Here is a 26224-nt window from a genome sequence, read left to right as displayed (position 1 = left end):
TGTTGCTTGTAGTAGGCTTACATGCTGCATTGTTTACCTCTGTCGCTGTGTAATATTGTTTTAATATTATAGATTTTAAACATGGCTTTTCCAGAAGCCTTATCTAGCTTGCGAAAAGAGTTCAGCGTTGTCAATAAGGAGAAAATTTGCAACGTATACGACAATCATGCAACAGGTTTTGATAAGGTAAGATAATTTGGCGAATCCGCCACGGAATCCGCCAACAACCCAACCGATTCCAATTGGTATGGGACGCTATATGTGTTATAATCTCGATGACGTTTCTCCCTGTTCTCTTTCACATACGTACGGTAAATACATTTAAATCAAAAAGCACTCTATTGCGATTATTATAGCTGTTGTTTTCTGGTTAATTACAAATTAAACACATAAAAAGAACATTTGGCCGTATATGCCTATATTATATTTCATTCTGATTGATATTAATTGGTTGTCTTCAATAGATAGTTGGTACATTTTCAAGTAAAGGCCAAAACATGACGCTAAATGCGTTGAATGAATTGGTCCCAATAAAGTGTTCGCGGATTTTGGACTTTGCAGCTTGTACTGGCCTGGTGTGAAAGTGAGTAGCCTAGACAATTCTGTTATAAAACATGACCAATCAAATAATTACGTATTTAGGCCTAGTGCTTTGTTAGTTTCCCTGTGCTTAAAATTCAAAGAAATTAAAATCAGGTAGTCATCCATGATAGTGTAGGCCTACGAAACATTTATCGTAACGGAAATTCCAATTAAATTCCGTGTTAAAACTTCCACCCACTAAATCTTAACCTAAACTTATTCACAATTATCTTGTTTTTGTTGTTTTTTTTGCAGACGCATAGAAGCGGCTATACAAATATTGACGCATTTGACGGAAGTCAGAACTGTATAGAAGAATGCAAAAAGAGGGACATCTATACAAACTTTATAGTGGAATTTGTTACCGATGCTCCACTTAGTATTGCCTCAGGTATTACATTGGGTTTTGAAATAAAATTATCTTTCTTTTTCTTTAATTTTGATTCAATAATATTTGAGTTGATCGGAGAATGCTCAGAATGTAGAGCTAAGTAGTATCCTCCCACCCTTGATATTGTCTGTTGATGTTTATAAATCCGTTTATGGTAAATAATTGTGTTACTAATAAATGGAATCACCCATGGTAATTTGTTCGGTCAAGCGTGTTTCCCACTAGAACGCAACGCAGCGACGTATCGACGCAAAGTGCTGTATTGCGTAATTACAAGTGGGAACCGACGACGCAACAGTGCTGCAAACATCACAGGTTTGATTTCACGCAGGCGGGGGCAAACACAATTATTAGAAGGGCATTTGCTTACGTTGCGTAGATTGCGTTAGGTTGCGTCGCTAGTGGGAACCAAGCTTAACGTTTCGTTTATTTACGTTAGGACAGGCGCTTCCTGTTCATCCCGGATGACATCTGGTTATAACTATTTTCTTTTTTTTTCTCTGTCGTTGACGTAGATACCTATGATGGTATTATTTGTTCTGGAGGATTTTCTCTTAATCACTTACCGATCTCGGTACTTTCAGAGTGGACTCGAATCGTTAAGCCTGGTAAAATTACATTGTTATAAGTATAATACAATCTTCATAACCTTAGAAAAGATATTCTTCTTCTTCCTTTCTTTCTTTCTTTCTTTCTTTAATTCCATTCACATAATCATAAACATATCATAAATAATCATAGTACAAAACAAAAGAATGGAAAGGGGGAATCTCTGAAGCATCTTATACAAGTAGAAACCCCCAGTTACAAAACAATAGATATATAAATAGAAATATGAAAAAAGGCACATGGGCATATTCATAATTTAACTGCAAATGTTCACTGATTTTACAGAGTATTAAGGTATTTAATGTGTCCTTGTTTTTTATTATATCAGGAGGTTACGTAATCAACACATTTCCAAAGAAGTGGAAGGATGTAGAACCAATGTACAACGAAGGGAAGTTTGACAATGAGTTACAACGATTAGAAAAAGAAGGGAAATGGACGTTTGTTCGTAAAGAACTCTCTGATCCTGAAAATTATGAAAAATGTTATATAATGTATATACATCAAATAGTGTAATCGATAAAATTGAAATTATTTCATTTACATTTTATAAACAGTAATACATCATTTTTCTATTTTGTTAATTAATTTTTGTATTAAAATAATGGTAAAGCCCAGCTGTGTAAATACATTACAGTGTTGTTGTAGTAATTGTCATAATTATAATTATTATATTATAATTATATTCATTACAATTTGTTTTGTTTTTTGGGCCTATTTAATTTTAGTGCGTCGGGCTCTTATCAGTTGATCTCAATCTGCTCCCTAGCACAGTGGTGTTTAATGAACCATGTTGGGTCGTTCCACTTTACTAGGAGGTAACTTTCAGACAGTTAACAAAAGCTTTTAATAAAAGAAAACAAAACAATACAATAGGTACAAAAGAACAATGTTAGAGTGCTAAGAACTATTTATTAGGAGACTACTCCCCTTAAATCATTAACAATAAGTATTGTGTAGAAAAAAAGCCCAAAAGGGCGGAGGCTGATACAGAAGGTAATAATAGAATATCATACTGAACTACGCCCGATAGGTAATCTGTTCCATAGGCATAGTGCGTACACTTAATCTGTTAAATATATTATATTTAAATTATTTCTATTTTTGTAGCAATCTTCAAATATTGCACAAACAAATAAAAGTAATAATGATTTTAGTAGAACCAATGGTATACCAACCACCTGTGTATACAATTCATTGAAAAATCACCAAAACAAATTTAAAGTGCAGTATAACGGTATGTAGATGCTAACTAGTACAATATGAATATATTATATATTACATAGAGATACTAATAATATAATATTAATTTGACATTAGAAAACAGAAATGGAAACCATATAGGTCAAATTCAACGTTTTGTGCTATAATCCTTTTCCTATTAGTAAAATGGACGAGTCCGCCAATACGGCAAAACCACGCTGGTGGTTTTCAAATAAACCAAGTGTTTTAAAACTACTTATATAAAAAATCCTGTTCTCTTATCTTAAATACATTTACATATTACAAATAAGGGATAATAACTCTTAACTTTCGTGAAAAAATAAAGCGTTTTGGATAAGTAGTTTTTCAGCAACTGTAATTTTAGTTTTAACGTTACGTTCTGACTGCTCAGGACGACTTCGAAAATTTTCGCCTATCCTTTACCACTAGCCGGTCACTGACAAACCAAAACACTGCTTCAAAAAAGGGGCTGTGCCGACGAAGTATCTGAACCAATCACATTTTAATTTAGGTCATTAGAAAGCTTGATTGATTAGCTTTTACATGGTGGAACAGCCAATATCATTGGATAACTAGGTCAAACGTTATGAACGTTTTTGTAAAGATCTCAACAAATTGGCAAAACAAGCCTATTCTTTAACACAGGGCAATTTTCAAATCGTCTAACTTTAAAAATCAATGCCGACGACGTTTTAAGTTTTTTTAAATTAAAAATAACATGACATCGTAGGTACTTAATTAGGCATTACAATGTCGAAACAGCCATAAAAATCGGTCAATTAATAACAAAGTTACATTGAAAAAACCTAAAAAAAATAGCTGTTTTTCGGTGATTTCGTGCCGTTTAGCGGAAATCGCCCAGATTTTTGGGTACATAAAACAAATTGTAATGATTAGATTTATTACCGTACATAAGTACAGTAGGGCTAAGGGTGGGCTTACCTCGTATACCCTGTCTTTATATTAAAGTTTAAGTCGTAAAACTTTTTAATTACAACCCAAATTTAACGTAAATGTATTTGTTTTTTAAATAAATGTTTATTTTTCTCAATAATATAAATAGATGCATGTTTGTGTGATTGATCGCATGGAACTTAATAGTACATCATCGTTTGAAAATTAAAAAAATATAGACAATGAAGTAATACAAAATAAGTAGGCCGACAGACTATATTTACAATTCGGTCATTAATAATAAAAGATAACAATAACTAGAAAGATAAATTGTAAGACAAGTTCATTCATTCATTCATTCATAATAACATTTATTTCTTATCATTTCAAAGTAAACAAAATAACAATTTAAATATAAATAATTAAGAGGCAAAACCAAAAGTAATAACATTTGGAGGTTTCCCTCCAAAAAAACTTGTGACGGGTAGCCAGTTAAGAAGTTGTAATCATATTGAAGTTTAAACAAACAAAAACAAAACAAGACAAACAAACAAGTAAAACAAGACAGTAATAAGCACAAGTAAATTGTTGAAAAGGATATATTTATTTTTTAAACAATTATTTATAAACGGTTAGTACAAGCAGCACCCACATACCACAAAATTTGAAGAATTTGCGATCCTTTGTCTTCGTAATAAAGCCGGTCACAGACGGACAGGCAGGGAGATTAGGTGAAAATACTAAAATATAATAGTTAAAGCATATACAAGCTTCCAGGTACTTGTTAAATATAACGCATGCGCAATTGATTGTTTTGTGTGCTTCAGTGCACAATTGCCCGCCAGGGTTCATAGTAATTTTCCACTCAGGAAATATTATTATCCAACTGTTGGTTTAGAGGATTTATTTATTACATAATAATATAAATATTATTTAAGAAACAGAAACAATGTCTTTTCCAGAAGGTTTAATTAGTTGGCAGAAGGAGTATAAAGATATTAACAGAGATACATTGTGCGATCTATACGACAATCATGCACATGTATTTGATAAGGTAAGCTCGTTTTTGTATTTTGTGTCTGTGTGGCCTATACGTTTTGAGTGTGACGGCGGTCGATTGAGTCGTGGCATACATAGATTTCCATTAAGCAAGTTTATCTTGCTCGTCTCCTCTCGCTTATGCCTCCGCAACTATGCCCTTGAAATTATGGCAAACATATCATATACTGTATCTGAAAATAGAATGGATTGGCGAATCAAAAATATATTTTTTTTTTTTTTTTTTTTTTAATATATTTAGGCAAATTGCCAAGGATAACCATAAGCGAATTCATTCACTATCCTTCTTAGAGGTGGCAATCCGTTCACGAGACAAACATATACACACGATGCTCTACATTAACAAAGTCTTATTACAAGTCTTTGGGAGTGGAGTTGTAAATTGTCATTAGAAAAAATCCTGACATATGACAGGACTTGAACCCAGGACCCTTGGATTGGCAGCCAAGCATCGTAACCACCAGGCCACAACTCCACTCCAGTAATTATTTTTTTTAATTAATTAATTAATTAATTAATTATTATTATAATGATTAACAAATTTTACTCTAATAAGAATATTCTGAGCAATTAATTATTTAAGTTTCGTTTCTCTTGTCTTTGTTTTCTGCTTTTGTAACTGTCTTTTTTACTTTGCGTTATCGTCGTAACAAGCGATGTTTTTTTCCATTTCTCTTTACTCGAAATTGATTTGTTTTGGTATTGCTTTACTGTTTATACATTCCTTGAATTCAATTGTATTATTTCGTTTTCATCTCTATTACTTCAGTTATTATGCTAGAATCTTTTAATGGAGTGAAATCATGAAATAAATGTTTAAAAACTGACTTATCTTCAATTCAAAGATGATGGGTTCGTTTCAAGATGAAGGCCATAAAATGACGTTAATCACAATGAATGAACTGATTCCAAACAAGGCTTCTCGTTTACTAGACTTTACAGCTTGTACCGGTCTTCTTGGAGTACAGGTGGGTATAGAAAGAAAAACGGTTTTCTATAAAGTTTAAATATAAAATGTGTAGACCGCTCTTTTCTATTTCAATAGTGCACTGCTGATCCTTTCTGTGGGCCAATCTCATCACATTCCCCTATCTTTCAGACTTTCTGGCTCTCAATTTTCTCTTTCATAGCCTAAGTTTTGTATATTCGCAGATGCATAAGGCTGGATATACGAATATCGACGCTTTTGACGGAAGCTCAAAGTGTATAGAAGAGTGCAAAAGCCGAAAGGTTTATACAAATTTCATGGTAGAATTTGTTGGTGAAGGTCCGCTGAATATCGCCAATGGTAGGCTACTTGTTGAATTACTTTCAATTATTAAACTATCTTTTAATTCCTCATGTTTAGCACAGTACAAACCACTTTGTCGTGAAAGTGTTGTCAATTATCAATATTGATGATTAATATGGGTCAATTATGAACTGATAAAAAGGTCAATAGTCCAAATTGACAAAGCAACTGTGACCCAATTATTACTTCTGATCATTAGTTCTGCTCTGCTCTATAACTGAACAAAACATACAAGAATAACAAAATAAATAAAATGGTGGGATGGGAAAGGGTTGTTATTTCATTAGGCCTAATTTAATTTAAAGATAATATAAGGTTTAATCGTTTTATAATAATACAAATAGAAATGAAACACACACAGTTAAGTGTTGGTTCTAAACAATTTTAATTAATTGCAACTCATATTGCCGAACCGAAATCCATAGCCATAACATTGGCAAGGGTTCGAGGCTCACTCGCTCCATGGTTCTGGTGGTAGAACAAGTCTTCTCGGATAAGGACTATAAACCGTAGGTCCAGTGTATATCTGGCTCATGTGCACTTTAAAGAACCTAGTACATCTTTCGAGACGAGTAGGGGGTTACCCCGGTGTACTAGTTCATTCATACACACACACTGTCGTGGACAGACGAATTGGCGCCGTAGTTGGCTGCCGATGTCACAATGGGACCCTTAGTGGAGCAGTAGCCTTCAACTATGAAGTTTGCTCCTAAAAGATGAAGAAGACATATTATAAATGTTCAATATACCCACCTGCACATGACCGAAATAATACATTTTAATATTGGTGGTGGGACCGTAATAGCCACATATTGGCAAGGAAACGTGTGCATCTTTTTGAGACAAGCAGATTGTGTGCTAGTTTGCACACAGTCACTGCCGTGGACAGAGGGGGGAGGTTACTACCATTTGCAACTGGTATGGCGGGACACTTACGGGAGAAGCTACTACTACTACGTGAGTCCCGTGTTCATTCTGAACATAGGGGAATGAGCTGTTAGGAGCTCATTGTACTAAGCCTCGGCATTATGTGGTAGGGTGGCCAGTTCCTTTCCACGCCGCCTTTTTTCTCCCTAGTATTATTAACTAGGTACTCATTTACAGCTGAGTGGACTGGGAGTTGTCTGGAATTGAACCCGGTCTATCTGTATGACATTTAAGTGTCTTAACCACTCGGCTATCCAAATGAATTGAATTGAAATATTTTATTTATACTGTGCGACCTCTTCAGTCAAAGACTGGTCTTCCAGAAGAAGCATGTGGTTGAAAAACGTAATCCACGGAGCGCCAAGAGCATTGATCGTTGGAATGACGCTATACAAATGAAAATGATTAATTATTTTTTATCTGATGGTTCTAACGTAGATACCTACGATGCTGTTGTTTGCTGTGGGGGATTTGCTCGTCATCATTTACCACTTTCGGTTCTTAGGGAATGGATTCGAATCGTCAAACCAGGTAGGCCAACTGTAAAGTTTGTATCACTATGTTATAGGTTTTGCAAAAGAATTAATTACTACACACAATCATAGACGGTAGCAATAATTCTCTACTTTTGGTGTCTGAACCGGCGATGTTATTACAATTCAATGAGGATTTGTCCCTGCTTGATGACGTCATATGTTAGGCCTAGCCTACTGTTGGTTGGTTGCACCTTTTAAGATGATATATCTCGTGTCCACAGTCCCCGGATTGACATCGAGCGTTCGATCGACTTTTCGAATAAATATCATAATTTGAATTTCAGGTGGTTATATAATCAACACCTTTCGAAACATGTGGCTCACTGATGAACCGATGTACAACGAAGGAAAGTTTGAGAAGGAAGTAGAAAGTTTGGAGAAAGAGGGGAAATGGAAGTTTATTAGTAAACAACTTACTGATCCAGAACTTTATGATAAATGCTTTATAAAATATGTACACGAGGTGGTGTAACATTGAATTAAAATATTGAATAGAGTTATAGGCCTATGTATAATTAATCCAGATTGTTCAATTAGTATATAAACTTGATTTATTCACGAGACTGATATACAGTACAACTCGTTCAATCAACATTGATTTTACACAAGTTCGTGATATTACACAATAATCCAACACCATATAAATACGAAAAAAAAAAGAAAAAAAATTGAAATTGAAAAGAAAATTTACAGCAGAATCCCTTCCATCTGACACCTCTATTTAGGGTACTTCCCGCAGAAACCTCTATCAAAGTGTCTCTTTTCTAAGGATTCAATTGTAGTACATAAAATAATAGTAATAAATAAAGCATAGTGCCCTCAAGTTGAGTATTTTGGCATGATTTGCGTATTTTGGCAAAGCATATAGCGCCCTCAATTTGACGTGTTTTGGCAACATTCTTGCTTTTTGGCAAACCCACTCCAATAATGGAATAACGTGTAAACAATTATATCTGAGTAAATAGTCGTTCTACCGTGGATATTAGACCTACTTTTGTATATATTAGTTTTGTGCAAACATGATCGGTGTTAGCTGCAGCTGCGATCATGTTTGGACAACATTATTATATACAAAAGTAAGTAAGTTATTTTCACGAATATAAAAACACTTGAGTGAACCCTTACAATTTTGATTGGTCAATTTTGTATTCCTGTAATTCTACTAAACGGAAAATTGGTCTAGTCTATTATAGGCGATGAGATTCGAGATTGGTTAAAAGCATTGAAAAACGAAATGACAGAATTGCATTCCTAATCTCTTGTCCCGCTTGCGAACATTTTTTTCTCTGAAAGATACGTGAAAGATAGCCGAACTACTTCCTAAATATAACTATAAATCTAACCCTCTAAAAAATCTCTCTCACAACAAAGTAAAAAAAAGTTGGTCATGTGATTCGAACCCCATAAATCGACATCCAAAGTCCATAGTCTAATCCATTCGACTACACAGACGGCTATAGGCGAAAAGCGTATTAAAAAGTTCAATCAAAGGGCAAGCGCATAATAAGCTCCCTAAAATGGAACGCCCTCTCTAGGATTTTCAGAGAAAGTAATTGGGAAAAATATTTTCGCGGCCCGCTTTATACGCATACGGCCATACAGCGTTTAAACACCGGTTCTCGTCACGTCTCTAGGCATGGGTTCGAGCCAATCTGTATCTTTCTAACTGTATCCTTATAATAATAATTATGCTGTATTCGCATTTCCTCATGTTTCCAGTTAAGCCTGAGGACAAATATAAATACCTTTTACCTTTACCTGTTTAATTTAAAGCACAAAATCAAAGACAAATTTCCTGTCAGAAGAATGGCTTTGCGACATTGTTTCTGAAATGTGCTATATAAATGCATTTACATTCATTGCATTTAATAACCGGTTATCTCGTTATAAGTGAAATCATTGGGGGTTTTTTTCTACGGAACTGCAAAATAGTACCGTGTATACAAAGTCTGATTCATTTTTCATGTTTTTAGAAGTTTTCAGAACAATATGATTCAAATGTATAAACTACATTATTTCAAATACATCACAATACTGTTTCTGTGGTATGATTTTGAATAAATAACAAACACTACTGGTTTAGCAATACATTTGCTTTCTTAACTCCACTCCGAGAGTGCATAACTCCGCCTACTGTAAAATTCTCCTACATAGGATTTCTCCGGAAATATATAACCGCCCAGTGATACACTGAAATTTAATTAAAATTAGTTTGAAACGAAATATATATATTTGTGTGTCTTAATATTGTGTGTGATTTAGGCTAATTACACTACAGGCATGTGTATGCGAGTTTGGTGTAAAGGTTATGTAATCAGCCTTTCAACTAACAATAGTTTCAGTTGACTAACAATAGAACAGGAACGCCAAAACAAACGGGTGAATTTGAAAAGAATATGTTTTTTAAAACTACTCGTATAAAAAAACCTGAACATTAAATCAAATTATGCTTTAAAATTACAAATCACACATTATAACTCTTGCCTCTTGTACAAAAATAAATGAAGTTTTTTGGACAAGTAGTTCTCAAGAAAATGCAATTTCAGTTTACGTGTTACTTTAAGAATGCTCGCCGGCTTTTGAAAATTCTGTCCTATCTTTTAACACTAACTAGGTATGAAAATAATACTAAAAAGTGGTTAAAAATTAAGACTGTGGTCCGGATTGCCCCCTAAATTTAATGGAGTGTTCCTTGACCACATATCTATCTGTATTTTCATTTTGGTAAAGATCTTACAAATAACTTTTTGAGTAATCAAACAAACAAAAACAAACAGATAGAAGCACTCAGAAACTAAGTGAAGTACTTGGGGAAATATATCCACAGATAGGGAGAATGTTGAAAGATATATCTATTTTTTTGCATTAGGTTTTAGCTTTACCTACATGGTTCAAATCCTGCTGGGTTTTATAATTTGTTGAAATAATTTTTAATACAAACTCCGGTATTGCAAAAACGACCTTTTTGAAGAAAAGATTGACCAGAAGAATGGTCGAGGAGTGTGGTGAAGCTGTGCCGAATTGCGCTGCCCTATAGCTTAACCCATGAAGTAAGCTTAACCGCTTGACCACTCGACTAATGTATGTAATAATGTAAAGCATATTCTAAAGAAAATAATTATCACTAACAATAGTCTCATTTGACTAACACTAGAACAGCAACGCGAAAAACAAGCCGGTGAATTTTAAAATAAATGTGTTTTTTAAAACTACTCGTATCAAAAAACCTGTATATTAAATCAAATTATGTTTTGAAATTACAAATCACAAATTATAACTCTTGCCTCAAAAATTGTACAAAAAGAAAGATTTTTGGACATGTAGTTCTAGAGAAAATTTAATTTCAGTTTACTTGAGTGGGAAAGCCACTTCGCGTTTTGACCGTTAAATCGTGTAAAATCGACTTACTTTTGCATTGACGATTTTGAAGCGCCACCTATCGTTGAAAACTGAAACCACGATTTTTCGTCGCCTAGCAAATAAGTGCTGTTTTATTTTAAGCTCTCATGAATATTTAAGAACCGCCCAACATTACCTATTATGGTAAAAGTATTTCCTAATAAGTATAATTGGATAACCAATCGGTTTCCTTTAAAGAACCCGAAGCTAATACAATACATTCGGCGACTGAAGTCGGGACTCGTGAAATTTATAAATGTGGTACGATTTGACTACTGTTTTGTTGTCCTTTTTCTGAATAGTCGGAGGTGCGTCCCAACAAATTATAATCAATTGTTTTATCAAGAATAATATTAGTTTAATCGAGTATGATATATTTCTATCCTGTTCAAAATGTGTTGGTGTATTCTCAGGCCTCGAAAGGTAGGTACATTTTCTAGCTGTGAGCGTGGTTTCGGCAACGCGAGACACGTGTGTCAGTATAGGCGATAGCGAGACGTGTGTTGTACTGTGTTGATGCTGATTCGATAGTCGTTAAGTTGTACTGATTACGAGTATTATTGGTCCTGGCCGGCCTAGCCTGGTGATCTGATCCCCCCCAAAAATACTTTTTTTTTCAATCAGTATTAATATTATTATTTTATTTTTCATTTATTATTTGATTTATTAGGCTCAATAGATGCCTAGCTAGGCTACTAGTAGGCCTAGATTTATATAAATAATAATAGTAAATACTGTAATTTAAATAATAAAATACAGCCCCCATTTTACTTTTTAGGCCATCATATAATAATTATATATACAACCAGACAGTAACATTTTTATTTAATAATATTTATTATTTTTTCTGACACTTTCAGGAATCGTTGATGATAGTCTAGGACCTGGGTCAGATTTGTATGCATTTGATTTAGGAGAGAATATCTCAACTGTTATAGGATAATTTGACCCCAACGAACAACATGGAATGTGTGCCAAATTCGCTATCCGGGACGAACATGCCCAAAATCAGGGTCAAAGGTTAAAAATGTGTGGTTCTTATATCTCGACAACCACTTGTCGTACAGATTTGCTTTTGGTGTCACATTGTTCAGAATATACATATTTATATTCGTACTAACACAACCTTTAGCGAAAAAATGACCGGAAATGCTTTTACTGACCTTTGACCCAAAAATGACCAAAAAACACATTTTTGGGTTAAATTATTCTTTAAAATGCCAATGGACAAACTGTATGGTATCAAATGAAAGCATACACAATATGCTACCTATTGATATCCAACTTGTATTGAAAATGTTTAATTATGAAGCTAATTGTATGGAAAATGTGCATATTTTGATTATTTTTATACAAAAAATGAATATTTGGTAGCGTAATTATTATGTTTATTTATATAATATTAAATAATTTAAGTGTTTGGAAAAACTATTTGGTATCAAATGAAAGCCCATAAAGTATTCTATCCATTGCTACCCAACTTGTATTAAAAATCTGTAATTATGATGCTAATTTTGTTTAAAATGTGCATATTTTATTATTTTTTTACTAAAATGAGTATATTAAATAGTGTAAATTTATTTTGGTTTATTTATAATATTAAATAATTCAAGTGTTCTTTTGTTGTCAAATTGTTCAGAATATACATATTTATATTCGGTCTAACACAACTTTTAGCGAAAAAATGACCGAAAATGATTTTACTGACCTTTGACCCAAAAATGACCAAAAAACACATTTTCGGGTAAATTATTCTTTAAAATGCCAATGGACAAACTGTATGGTATCAAATTAAAGCATACACAATATGCTACCTATTGCTATCCAACTTGTATTGAACATTTTTAATTATGAAGCTAATTGTATGGAAAATATGCATATTTTGATTATTTTTATACAAAAAATGAATATTTGGTAGCGTAATTATTATGTTTATTTATATAATATTAAATAATTTAAGTGTTTGGAAAAACTATTTGGTATCAAATGAAAGCCCATAAAATATTCTATCCATTGCTACCCAACTTGTATTAAAAATCTGTAATTATGATGCTAATTTTGTTTAAAATGTGCATATTTTATTATTTTTTTATTAAAATGAGTATATTAAATAGTGTAAATTTATTTTGGTTTATTTATAATATTAAATAATTCAAGTGTTCTTTTGGTGTCAAAATGTTCAGAATATACATATTTATATTCGGTCTAACACAACTTTTAGCGAAAAAATGACCGAAAATGATTTTACTGACCTTTGACCCAAAAATGACCAAAAAACACATTTTCGGGTTAAATTATTCTTTAAAATGCCAATGAACAAACTGTATGGTATCAAATAAAAGCATACACAATATGCTACCCATTGCTACCTAACTTGTACTGAACATTTTAAATTATGAAGCTAATTGTATGGAAAATGTGCATATTTTGATTATTTTTATACAAAAAATGAATATTTGGTGGTGTAATTGTTATGTTTATTTATATAATATTAAATAATTTAAGTGTTTGGAAAAACTATTTGGTATTAAATGAAAGCCCATAAAATATTCTATCCATTGCTACCCAACTTGTATTAAAAATCTGTAATTATGATGCTAATTTTGTTTATTTTATTTTATTTTTTTAAATTTATTTTTATATTATTTTTATTATTTTATTATTTTTTACAAAAATGAGTATATTAAATAGTGTAAATTTATTTTGGTTTAAATAATTCAAGTGTTTAGAAGATCTTGGTTAATTTACCAAGCATTTTGAACCCATTTTTACTGTTTTATAACTTTTAGATATTAATTATGTGTTTTTATATTTAGGCTGAGGGTAAATCAAATTATCCTATAACAGTTGAGATATTCTCTCCTAAATTAAATGCATACAAATCTGACCCAGGTCCTATGACATTAATTTTAACTAAAAATATTATTCATATTGGATGTTACTTTGTCCAATATGTTACATTTTCCAAACATTTAAATTATTTAATATTATATAAATAAACATAACAATTACGCTACCAAACATTTTTTGTATAAAAATAATCAAAATATGCACATTTTCCATACAATTAGCTTCATAATTAAAAAATTGTCAATACAACTTGGGTAGCAATGGGTAGCATATTGTGTATGCTTTCATTTGATACCATACAGTTTGTCCATTGGCATTTTAAAGAATAATTTAACCCAAAAATGTGTTTTTTGGTCATTTTTGGGTCAAAGGTCAGTAAAAGCATTTCCGGACATTTTTTCGCTAAAAGTTGTGTTAGACCGAATATAAATATGTATATTCTAAACAATTTGACACAAAAAGAACTCTTGAATTATTTAATATTACAAATAAACCAAAATAAATTTACACTATTTAATATACTCATTTTAGTAAAAAAGTGATAAAATATGCACATTTTTAACAAAATTAGTATCATAATTACAGATTTTGAATACAAGTTGGGTAGCAATGGATAGAATATTTTATGGGCTTTCATTTGATACCAAATCGTTTTTCCAAACACTTAAAATTATTTAATATTATATAAATAAACATAACAATTACGCTACCAAATATTCATTTTTTGTATAAAATTAATCAAAATATGCACATTTTCCATACAATTAGCTTCATAATTAAAAATTTTCAATACAATTTGGGTAGCAATGGGTAGCATATTGTGTATGCTTTCATTGGATACCATACAGTTTGTCCATTGGCATTTTAAAGAATAATTTAACCTGAAAATGTGTTTTTGGTCATTTTTGGGTCAAAGGTCAGTAAAAGCATTTCCGGTCATTTTTTCGCTAAAGGTTGTGTTAGACCGAATATAAATATGTATATTCCGAACAATTTGACACCAAAAACAAATCTGTACGACAAATGGTTGTCGAGATATAAGAACCACACATTTTTAACCTTTGACCCCGATTTTGGGCATGTTCGTCCCGGATATCAAATTTGGCACACATTCCATGTTGTTCGTTGGGGTCAAATTATCCTATAACAGTTGAGAAATTCTCTCCTAAATTAAATGCATACAAATCTGACCCAGGTCCTAGACTATGATGCAGAGTTCTTCGTCTTTGTGACTTCAAATTGAGAGTGAAGTGGATAAAAAGATGACACCGGTACCTATCGACATTGTCATACCCAAACTATAATTGAATAATTTAAAACAAAATGTTGAGTTACAAATATATATGTATGTTGCAGAGGATTTAGATGAATTACAATACAAATGTTTTATGTTGAATGCAAACCTAATACACTATACTCTGTAAATTATGTTATTGTCATGTGGTAGACCTTAAAAATTGAATATTTATTGTATGTTAGGCCTATATTATATTTTATTAATACTGTATTACTATTAATTTATATTATACAGTACTAGTTTGTACATGTTTTTACCCAAAAAAAAATGAATAAATAATTTGTTATTCAATCTAATTGCTTGTTTGTTCATCAATAACAAAACAATTGTAAGCAAGTATATAACAGTTCTTGTTAGCCGCTTATTTCAGGTCATATTATTAATATTAGCTAGGCCCAACGCGCCCGATCACAACGTCACTAAGTGACTTTCCGCCCCTGGAACAATCGCTCGCTAAATAGGGCTAGGCCTCGGACTCGTATAAAAGCTATTATAATAGTTATGATAAATATTCCTCAACTAAAATGTATATTGTGATAAATAAACAAGTAATAATATACGTTGTATTGGAATGTATTTATTATATATATTATATGAATTCTTATACGCGGACAATTATAAACATCGCGTATATCGTTCGCTATAAATAAATTCATAAACACGATGACGATGTGTTTACAAAATGGCGGTTTCGCTAGTTTTCGATGGAACAAATAGAGGTACCTTTAGTTTGAATAGTCGGAGCTGCATCCCAACCACCGAATTTTGTATCTTAATATCGTATTCTGTAGATTATTAATTTTTCTAACAGGGATTTTAAATTCAGGACTGTTCAATTTTTCTAAATATTTTATTTTAACGATTTTCTAGGGTACAATTTCGGAAAAAAGACATTGGTTGATTTTGCCGTTAAATACAGATTATCGTTTTGTTCAAATACATTAAATTTTACATGACAATATATTAAAACCATTTATGAATTTATTTCACTAACAATATTTTTCCGATAATCAGCTAAATTTACAGATATTGTGTTTTTTCAACACCCTAAAATTTAGCAATTTTGAACTAAATTAGAAAAGTAGGGCGCCCTCTCCGAGTCGAAATTTAACACGATTTGTCGACTGGCTTTCCCACTTCTTAAATTTGATATGATCTGTAAGAATAGACCTATCTACACCGAAGAATTCAGAATGATAACTTGAAAATTGTAAGCGCTATTGTGCTAACAAACAAACATACATACGTACGTACATACATACATATATACATACATATTCAGGTTGAATATCAGACCGTTAGGATAGAGTGCTATATACCAAGGTAGAGCATAAATAAAATAAAATAACAGCAGAAAACTTGGTTACTTCATTGTGTTAATCACTACAAATCTGTTTCGTATGTCCAGAATGTAGCTGGCGGCATGTATGCGTGTACGTGTGTATGTATGTATCACAAATAAAAATAAAACTTGGTTACTTCATGGTACTTTATTGACTACAAATTTGTTTGGTATGCTACCAAAGCAAACACATTCGTCAAAAAAAGGGAAAAGGTCACTATTGCTTGGTATACTATTTCTTTTGTCAGACATTTTCCTGGGAGTGGGCATCACTCTTTACGCGGCAGTTGCAATTGTCCGTATTGTTTGGTGGTGGAAAATGTCTGACAAAAGAGATAGTATACCAAGCAGCAGTGACCAGAGCGGACAATGGCAAGCAAGAAACGTATGTAGGGCTAACAGAGAATCAATTTAAAACGTGGTACAGAAATCACACTCATAGCTGCTTCAGGAATGACAAACATAGGAACAGCACGGAATTAAGTAAATATATATGGACTCTCAAGGTCTCAAACATACACTATAATATTAAATGGAAAATTATAAAACAATGTAAAGCTTACTCAAATGTAACTAAGCGATGTAATTTGTGTCTATATGAAAAATACATTATTATATGGTATCCTAAACTAGGCACACTTAACAGCAAAAATGAGCTAGTATCTACTTGTAGACATAGAAAGCAATTTCTATTAATAACACAAAAAGAACCCCAAACAATAGGCAATTACTGTATAAACAAATAAACAATTCGACTTCCTGCCCATACATGTTATGTAACCCTGTAGAGCTGTGTCAGTTATGGTTGAACTTTTTACCTGACGAGTGTGTTTATGTATATATACTGTCTGTCCACCCAGGCAGCACTTGCCAGCTCTTATACTATGACGTTATCCAAATTCCTTCACTTGCACTGATGAAGGGCTAGTGTTGCCCGAAAGCTCTGCTAACTTTTCTGGCTGTTTTACTTACTGTTTTGATTTAGCTTTTCGCTTTTTTTTGTATCTCCATTGAGATCCAGCCACTGATACCCACAGCATTGTAATTTTTTCAGTAATTTGCCTTTGGATGTATATATACATACGTACAAACAAAGCAAGTTCTATACTTTTCTCGAAGTAACAAACAGACACACGCGATCGATTACATATACCTCCTTCTTCGACAGAGATATTCAATAGAGCAAACAACGCATAACAAACATTAAATAAAACTGAACAAAAAACAGTTCTGAAGTTAAATGGACGTTGGACTATACCTTATATGCAATTCAAGATTATTGAACCGTGTAAGATAAGATAAATTTATTGAACAAACGCTTTTGTATCAGCGGTGCGTTCATTTACAAGGCAATGTAAAAACAAAAAGAAAGTATCAAAAATAACATTTAGGTCTTAACTAAGAAGCGAATTATACAAGTAAAATGAAATAGTAAAAACAAGGTAATCTTACAGATCGAACAATACTTAACCTATTTGATGGAGTTAATGTTATTATATATTAATATTTTCAAGTTTAAAGCGAATATATTATCATTATTATTACTAAAAAAATATATATATAATTGCTAATTGATTTTATTATACTGTTATTATTAAAATAAATGCAACTGTTATATGATTATTTGTTCTTTTTATATTTAATTTTAATAGTTATTTGTAATTTAATTAAACGTGATACTATTTTTATAACAAACATTAAATAAAACTGAACAAAAAACAGTTCTGAAGTTAAATGGACGTTGGACTATACCTTATATGCAATTCAAGATTATTGAACCGTGTAAGATAAGATAAATTTATTGAACAAACGCTTTTGTATCAGCGGTGCGTTCATTTACAAGGCAATGTAAAAACAAAAAGAAAGTATCAAAAATAACATTTAGGTCTTAACTAAGAAGCGAATTATACAATACAATACAATACAATTATACAATACAATACTTAACCTATTTGATGGAGTTAATGTTATTATATATTAATATTTTCAAGTTTAAAGCGAATATATTATCATTATTATTACTAAAAAAATATATATATAATTGCTAATTGATTTTATTATACTGTTATTATTAAAATAAATGCAACTGTTATATGATTATTTGTTCTTTTTATATTTAATTTTAATAGTTATTTGTAATTTAATTAAACGTGATACTATTTTTATAACAAACATTAAATAAAACTGAACAAAAAACAGTTCTGAAGTTAAATGGACGTTGGACTATACCTTATATGCAATTCAAGATTATTGAACCGTGTAAGATAAGATAAATTTATTGAACAAACGCTTTTGTATCAGCGGTGCGTTCATTTACAAGGCAATGTAAAAACAAAAAGAAAGTATCAAAAATAACATTTAGGTCTTAACTAAGAAGCGAATTATACAAGTAAAATGAAATAGTAAAAACAAGGTAATCTTACAGATCGAACAATACTTAACCTATTTGATGGAGTTAATGTTATTATATATTAATATTTTCAAGTTTAAAGCGAATATATTATCATTATTATTACTAAAAAAATATATATATAATTGCTAATTGATTTTATTATACTGTTATTATTAAAATAAATGCAACTGTTATATGATTATTTGTTCTTTTTATATTTAATTTTAATAGTTATTTGTAATTTAATTAAACGTGATACTATTTTTATTATACTATTTAGTCTTATTTTTAGTACTGTATTATTTATTTATTTTATTTAGATTTAGGTTACATTATATAATTTTGGAGGAAGAAAACAAAATTTAAAAAATATATATAATATATTATTGAATTAGATAAATGGTAAAATAAATGTTAGTAGATAATATGGTGGGCGGTAAATATTTATATATTATATATTAAGTGTAGTCTTTCTATGTCTCCATGCAGCAGTTAAGTATTGTTTACAGTGATAGTCTACAATTTCACCTATTCTCTCAAATGGAAATTCTAAATAAAGGTCATCAAGTAAAATATGATGTTGGTATTCGATTGTACCACTTCTAAAATTCTCCCAGAATGTATCGTAACCACAATACAATAAATCAATTTTTGGTAAGTTAAAATGTGTATCTCTTACATTTTTAAGGTTTGAACATTCAAGTAGAAAATGGTCTGTAGTTTCAATTAATTGATTGTTGCATAGCTTGCAAAAACCAGTCTCATTTTCTGACCATGTATTTTTTCTACCTTCTAAATCAAGAGAGTTAGACCTCGCTTTAAACTTTAAACTAATGGAATCAAAATTCACCATATCAAACATGTATGTCTCTGCTTTAGGTTCATGTTTATATTTCAAATATTCGGAGAGGGTTGACTTTATTTTTGCACCTTCTAACCATTCCTTGATATTTTCTAGAGAGTTGGCATGTGTAAAACTCTCCAATCATTGACTTTCCGGATTTAAATTAAACTTATTTCCTAAATCAAATTTACATAATAAATCTTTGATATGGTTAATCCACTTCCATTTCACCTTATCTTCAACATCCATTATAGATTTACATAGGAGTTTTTGCCACCTTTGGTCGTCCATATTTTAAATTCTGTTAAAGTAGGACATCCTACATTTATTTTTTAATGGTGTAGAGTGTCTCCCATCCTAGGTCACCAATCAATGCCGCTTTCGCGACGTTTCTTGGTGCCTTCAAAATAATTCTAGCCATTTGGTATTGTAAATTTTCTAACTTATTTAGTGAACCTTTAGAGTGACATAACCATATTGCAGAGGCGTAATTAATTGTTAGTAATCCTATTGTTTTCCATAAAAGATCACCATAGTATACCCTATTGAAATCATTCTGATTGTTTATAATAGAGGTAATATAGGCTATTATCCTATTTCCCTTTTTGATTACTTCATTGATATTGTCTGAATCTGTATATGAACGTGATATTATTACACCAAGATATTTATACCTTTCTATTTCTGTGATATAATGATTACCAAGGCTCCATTTTCTATGTGGATTAACTCTTTGCCCTGTGACCAGCATATTTGATTTGTCAAAATTAAACACTAATTTCCATGTTTGTGAATAATCACTTGCTACTTTAAGTAGTTTCACAAGTTCAGACTCATTGTCACCGATTAAAACCACGTCATCAGCAAAAAATAGTGCACCTATTTGTGTGCCATAGATTTGAACACCTAGTTTATGACTTTTGATTAGATTATTTAGTTCGTTAATGTAAATAGAAAAAAGAACTGGTGACAATGAACAGCCTTGTTTCACTCCTTCATTAATTCTAAACTTATCAGATTCTATGTCATTGAACAAAACTTTGCATTTAACATCATCGTACATATTTCTTAGTAAGTTAAGGAGTTTACCACGGATCAAAGGCTTTTTTAAAGTCCAAAAAGGCCAGAAATGTTTTTTTTACCCTCAGCACGCCTTGTGGCGATAATGCTTTTCAAGACAAAAATGTGGTCTTCACATCTTCTGTCTGTTCGAAAGCCCCCTTGGACTTCACCAAGGATGTCATTTTCTTCTAAAAATTGAGAAATATTATATGCAATAATTCGATCTCCTTTTTAAAATATTGGGATAATTATCCCTTCATTCCATTCATTCGGTATAGTTTCAGTTTGTATAATTCTGGTAAACAATTTTTTTGATAATGTGATTAGATTACCTCCGTTTTTTAACATTTCGTTTGTTATAGAGTCAATACCTGGACTTTTGTTATTTTTTGCCTTTGATATAGCATAAGCGACATCATCAAATGAAATATTTACATTATCTAAAATATGATCACAATGAATATCATTACTGTTACTGTTATTATTATTATCGTGGGAAGAGTGGAGAATATCGTTACTATTAGTTGTATTCAATTTTGCAATATTGCCAAAGTGTAATTTTAGCGAATGTTTCATATCGTCATGGTCTGAAGAATATCTTGAAGTTCCTGGTATTAGGATAGAATCAACATTTTGTTTCTGTCGTTTGCCTTTGAGTTCATTCCAGAATTCCTTAATTTTTGAGCAATTTGATATTTTCTTTTGCATAATTTTGCGTTTAAAAAGTGATTTACAGAATTTCCGCTTCTCTTGGTATGTTTCCCATAGAGAATTACAATAATTGATATCAAAATCAATAGTATGTTTATTCTTAGAATATAATCTATGTGCTCGACACGATTGTCTTCGTTGATTTATCGCAGATTTTGTTTCTTTATCAAACCATATTTTTTTGTTTGATCTCGTTTTCTTATAGCCTATTGTATTCTCTGCAACTAGCGTAACTTTGTTTTTCCACTCTACCCAAGCATCGTTCGCATCTAAACGACTAGGATCCCAATCAAGCAGAGCTACTGTACAATGATCCGTATTAGCTGGTATAACTGGTATATTGTACTCGGTTCCTATTATTTACCTCCGCCAACGAGGTATATGTAACCGACCGCGTGTGTCTGTTTGTCTATTTGTTAGCAGGATTTCTCAAAAAAATTATTTCAAGATCTTTACCAAAATGAAAATACAGATAGATATGTGGTCAAGGACCACTTTACTAAACTTTGGGGATAATCCGGACCAGTACGGTCCTAATCCTGGTTCACTATGTCGGTCGGTCGGTCTGTCGGTCTGTCTGTCGGTCCGGTATCACTATGCGTTTTATCGCTTTTGTACTTTTTGAACTGTTTTGATGTACAGAAAAGTTTTAAAGTACATTACTTTTTGAAAGTTCATTTTTTTTCCGAGAGCACGCGACTTATGTCTGTTGGCCTTGTTTATATATATATATATATTTTCAGACCTGCTAGTGTTGAAAGATAGGACAGAATTTTCAAAATCCAGCGAGCAGTCGGAAAGTAGCAAGTAAACTGAAATTGCATTTTCTCGAGAATTACTTGTCCAAAGCAACTTTATTTTTGTACAAGAGGCAAGAGTTATAATTTGTGATTTGTAATTTCAAAACATAATTTGATTTAATTTGATACGAGTAACAAGTAACCTATTCTTTTCAAATTCACCCGTTTGTTTTTGGCGTTTCTGTTTTATTGTTAGTCAACTGAACTATTGTAAGGTGAAAGTCCGGTTACATAACCTTTACACCAAACTCGCATACACATTCTTGTAATCTTGGAATTAGCCTAAATCACACACAGCATTAAGACACACACAAAAATATATATATAGATATATTGAAATTTAATTAATTAATTTGAAACGATAAAGATGATGAAATCTGTGAGAATGAGAAAAAGTCGCCTCAACCGAGACTCGAACCCGGAACCTTCTGCTTGATATGCAGATGTCCTAACCATTAGACCACTGGGACTTTCATGGTATTGTTCAAACTCGATTGGATAGTGACTCTTTAACATTCTCGGCGTGGTACGGCGGAACAGCACTAGTCCCTCGTATATATTATTGTGCAACGCGACTCTACAGCTCACTGTGTCGGTTGGTCGGTCGGTCGGTCGGTCGGTCGGTTGGTCGATAAACACTAACTTAAGCACGCGACTGCAGCCATGTAAATCTTATGTAGGAGAATTTTACAGTAGCGGAGGCATGCACTCTCCGAGTGGCTTTCTAGTTTACAGTGGGGTCAGTTGAAGCGTGTATTTTACGTAGCTTATTCATAGGCATGTTTCGTTTCATAGACATGTTGTGTTTCTTTCATTTCCCAACCGTGATCACTAATAATCACCTTTTTTAAATAAACGGCTTACTATATAAAAAACGAGAAGTATTTCATGTAAATCTGGAAGCATCGTCCTACAACACAATCCGATGCGATGAGTCGTTTATTTTACGAATTCAAACATGACCTTAACCATTCCAGCTAATCAGCGCAACGCCTAAATTTATTTACTTTGAGTAATAATTGTATCTCGTGATTTAGAACTTGAGGACGCAGCTCTTTTGTCATAGTTGCTAGCTTATCATTTTAGGTAAAGGTGGTAGTCAGACAATAATCAAATGAATACCATTTTTGTAAAGTTTTGTCAAATTGGCTTATTTAAGTACTTTAGTGCGATATAGTCCCAACCCTAGTAGTAGATTATGACCAGTTACCGATCTTTAAAGCAAACGGAACACAACATTCAGAAGATGAGCGAAATTTTACAGTAGACCTACACCTAACAGTGGCGCTGTAGACAAGATCGTGTGGCAGACTGTTGTAAACTGTGAGTATGCTTGCTTGAAACTGCAATTTTTTTTTTTTGCTTTTTTTTGCTACCTAAACTATTTTGGTAGTCTAGTAAAATTCGGTCAGAAAAAACTGGATTTGTCTATGCAGTGTTTGTTGAATATTTGATAAAAGAATTATATAGGCCTACGTTGTTTGCATTGTTTCCATTAATTGTTGTTAATTGAGTCAAATTTCAAAATACAAGAAAGATTTGGAAAGTAAACTTGTAGTAATACAATATAATTCAATTTTATTTTTAAAACGACAAACTATACCTAATTGATTCTAATTGTCGGTATATTATTAAGCACAACACCATAAACTTAAATTCCTGCTTATCTTTTAAAAATAGGTGTGCGTCAGAATAATATGACAAACTTTAGGTGATTGTAGAAACAAGTCGTTATAAGTGCTTGATTGTAAGACATTATAATAGACAGGCTTCTGTGTTACTGCGTTGCTTCTGCAATACTACGTTAAAACACTAACGGCCGTATTCACCAATCACACTTAAGTGAGATATTTCCCTTAAATCCTAAGAATTTCCCTTAAATCAAAAAAATAAGTGTTTCACTTAAGTGGTATTCACAAAGGGTTTAAGGTTACGGGAAACCCTTAACTTGGTCATTTCCCCCTTAACTTTCAAGAGGCCTCAGAAGTCCCTTAAAAGTTCCCGTAACTATTCAGTAGGGCCTACCTTGGTTGTGCTGACGATTCTGTATGTGCGAGTACTATGCCTGCCTGTAGATAGGCCCCAGTCTAGGCTAGGTAGAGATGCTAGTCCCCCTGTTGGTCTGTCCAGTAACCAACCTAGGATTCAATGTTTGGTTTGAGTAGCATCTAGACTGTTTTTGCTGATCCTCATCATACAAATTAGTATAGGCCCATATATTCATTTATTTCTTTTTGTTTTGACTGCCATTATTTTCGTTGAAGATGGCTTCTTATTTCGTTAATAGAAATTAGCCCCAGTCTAGGCCTAGTACAGGCTAGCCTAGGTAGAGATGCTAGGCCCCCTGTTGGTCTGCCCAGTAACCAGCCTAGGATGCATATGCCTCAATGTTTAGGCCTACACAGAATATTCTAGGCTAGACCTATTTTGATCCTTATACAAATTAGTCTAGGTCTAATATATATTCATTTACTTGATTTTGTTTTGACTGCCATTTTCGTCATGACGTCCACACACTTTCTCTTCATCCTCCCCGTCCCCCCGTTCCCCAATCCCCTTACTCCTTTTTTAAATATGCAAATTAGTTTTAGAGATGAAAGTGATTTGACCATGGGACAACTCATGAATATTTATGATTATTTTTACCCTTAAGTTTTACCCTTAAATTAAGTGTTTTCCTTAGGTAAGTTAATCCCTTAACTCATTTGTGAATACCTTTTAAGTGTTTCCCTTTGTTAGAGGAATTCTTACATTTTAAGGGTAAGTATTTGCCTTAGCCTAAGTGAGATTGGTGAATACGGCCACAGTTCCCATCAGATCATCAACGTTAAGCAACGTTGGCCAGGGTTGCATTCTTGAATGGGATACCATCTGAGAATATTGCGTCGAGTGTTGTTTAAACGGGAGAGGGATGGTATGATCTATATATAAAAATTTAAGTAAGGGCAAAATTCGATAAATCGCGCGTTACTTCTAGAATGTTTACTTGATGGTATATAAAGTTGGTTCGTATTTCGGTACTGATTTTAACCACCTGGTGTAACCCTATTTACTAATTAACTTGAGTTAGATAATTAGTTACTGACAATTAAAACGAATTTAGGTTCAACGATTTGCCCCAAATATGGGTGTTTTTCGATCATGGTATACACTGTCTAATGGATGTCCATCTCGAAAAATACCCGCACACAATAATACGAGGATGCTTTGCAGTTACCTATCTCCTTCTACGATAGTTGTTTTTAATAGCTGAAAGCCGGTTGAACAGCTCGAGTACAGCGTCATAATGTTGAAGACCGATTTTCTTTAAACAATACTATTTTGATAGATGTAATATACGTTTATATAAATGTATTGATTTTCGATGAATAGAACATTCCAATCTCTTAGTCTCCCAGTATAATTGTTTGGTTCAACACAGGTAGGTAAATGTATGGGCCTTGTGGAATAAACTTAAAACCTGCAATACTTTGACAATACTGTGAATACGTATTAACGATATTTGGTCGCCATTTGAATCGCAAATTTCTTACTGTGAATGTGGGTACTGTTAGATATATAAACACACAATATACAAATAAACTTTATTACTGACAGTTGCTTCTCACCGTTTGTATTAATTAATAATTACAAAAAATATAAACGCCGTAGTGGTGTATCATTGCAGTGTACTTTACTATTTCAATCGACTATGACAGTGACAGTTTTAACAAAGTATTAAATCGCAAATGTTCTACTGTATTAGTGGTATATTATTTATAGGCCTATAAAACATGAACAAATATTTAGTTAGTGAGTCGAGTGGATAATGAATATATTTAAAAATAAGTTTAAGTTTATCTTTCGGAAGTATTATCTAGGGTTCTAATTTTAGTTGACTACATAAATCATCGTGTCTATTTATTCGTTTCTGTAAACGACAATGTCTGTGGTACGTACATTTTAAATCGCCATGTTTTTTTTACGCTAAAATTACTGTGTATTCGAGAACCATTTGTAGGCACGACATAGTGC

At 32.3% G+C, this 26224-nt stretch overlaps 1 protein-coding gene and 1 long non-coding RNA gene across 2 annotated transcripts; both read left to right on the top strand.

Annotated features, from left to right (window-relative positions):
- Positions 1–2291, top strand: LOC144855945 (uncharacterized). The gene is made up of 5 exons (XR_013614887.1): positions 1–186; positions 465–587; positions 838–973; positions 1489–1581; positions 1911–2291. It is a non-coding gene; the product is annotated as an uncharacterized LOC144855945 (long non-coding RNA).
- Positions 2292–4559: 2268 nt separating this feature from the next.
- On the top strand, positions 4560–8262 carry LOC144856379 (methyltransferase-like protein 27). The gene is made up of 5 exons (XM_078714379.1): positions 4560–4754; positions 5605–5727; positions 5912–6047; positions 7416–7508; positions 7798–8262. Exons 1-5 carry the CDS (start codon positions 4650–4652, stop codon positions 7983–7985), a joined length of 645 nt encoding a protein of 214 aa, XP_078570505.1. The 5' UTR covers positions 4560–4649; the 3' UTR covers positions 7986–8262.
- Positions 8263–26224: the final 17962 nt, after the last annotated feature.

The sequence above is a fragment of the Antedon bifida genome, chromosome 11 (assembly GCF_963402885.1).
Source record: "Antedon bifida chromosome 11, ecAntBifi1.1, whole genome shotgun sequence".
In the NCBI taxonomy this organism is placed as follows: Eukaryota; Metazoa; Echinodermata; class Crinoidea; order Comatulida; family Antedonidae; genus Antedon; species Antedon bifida.
Note: the sequence above shows the minus strand (reverse complement) of the source record. Positions and strands in the feature narration are given on the sequence as shown.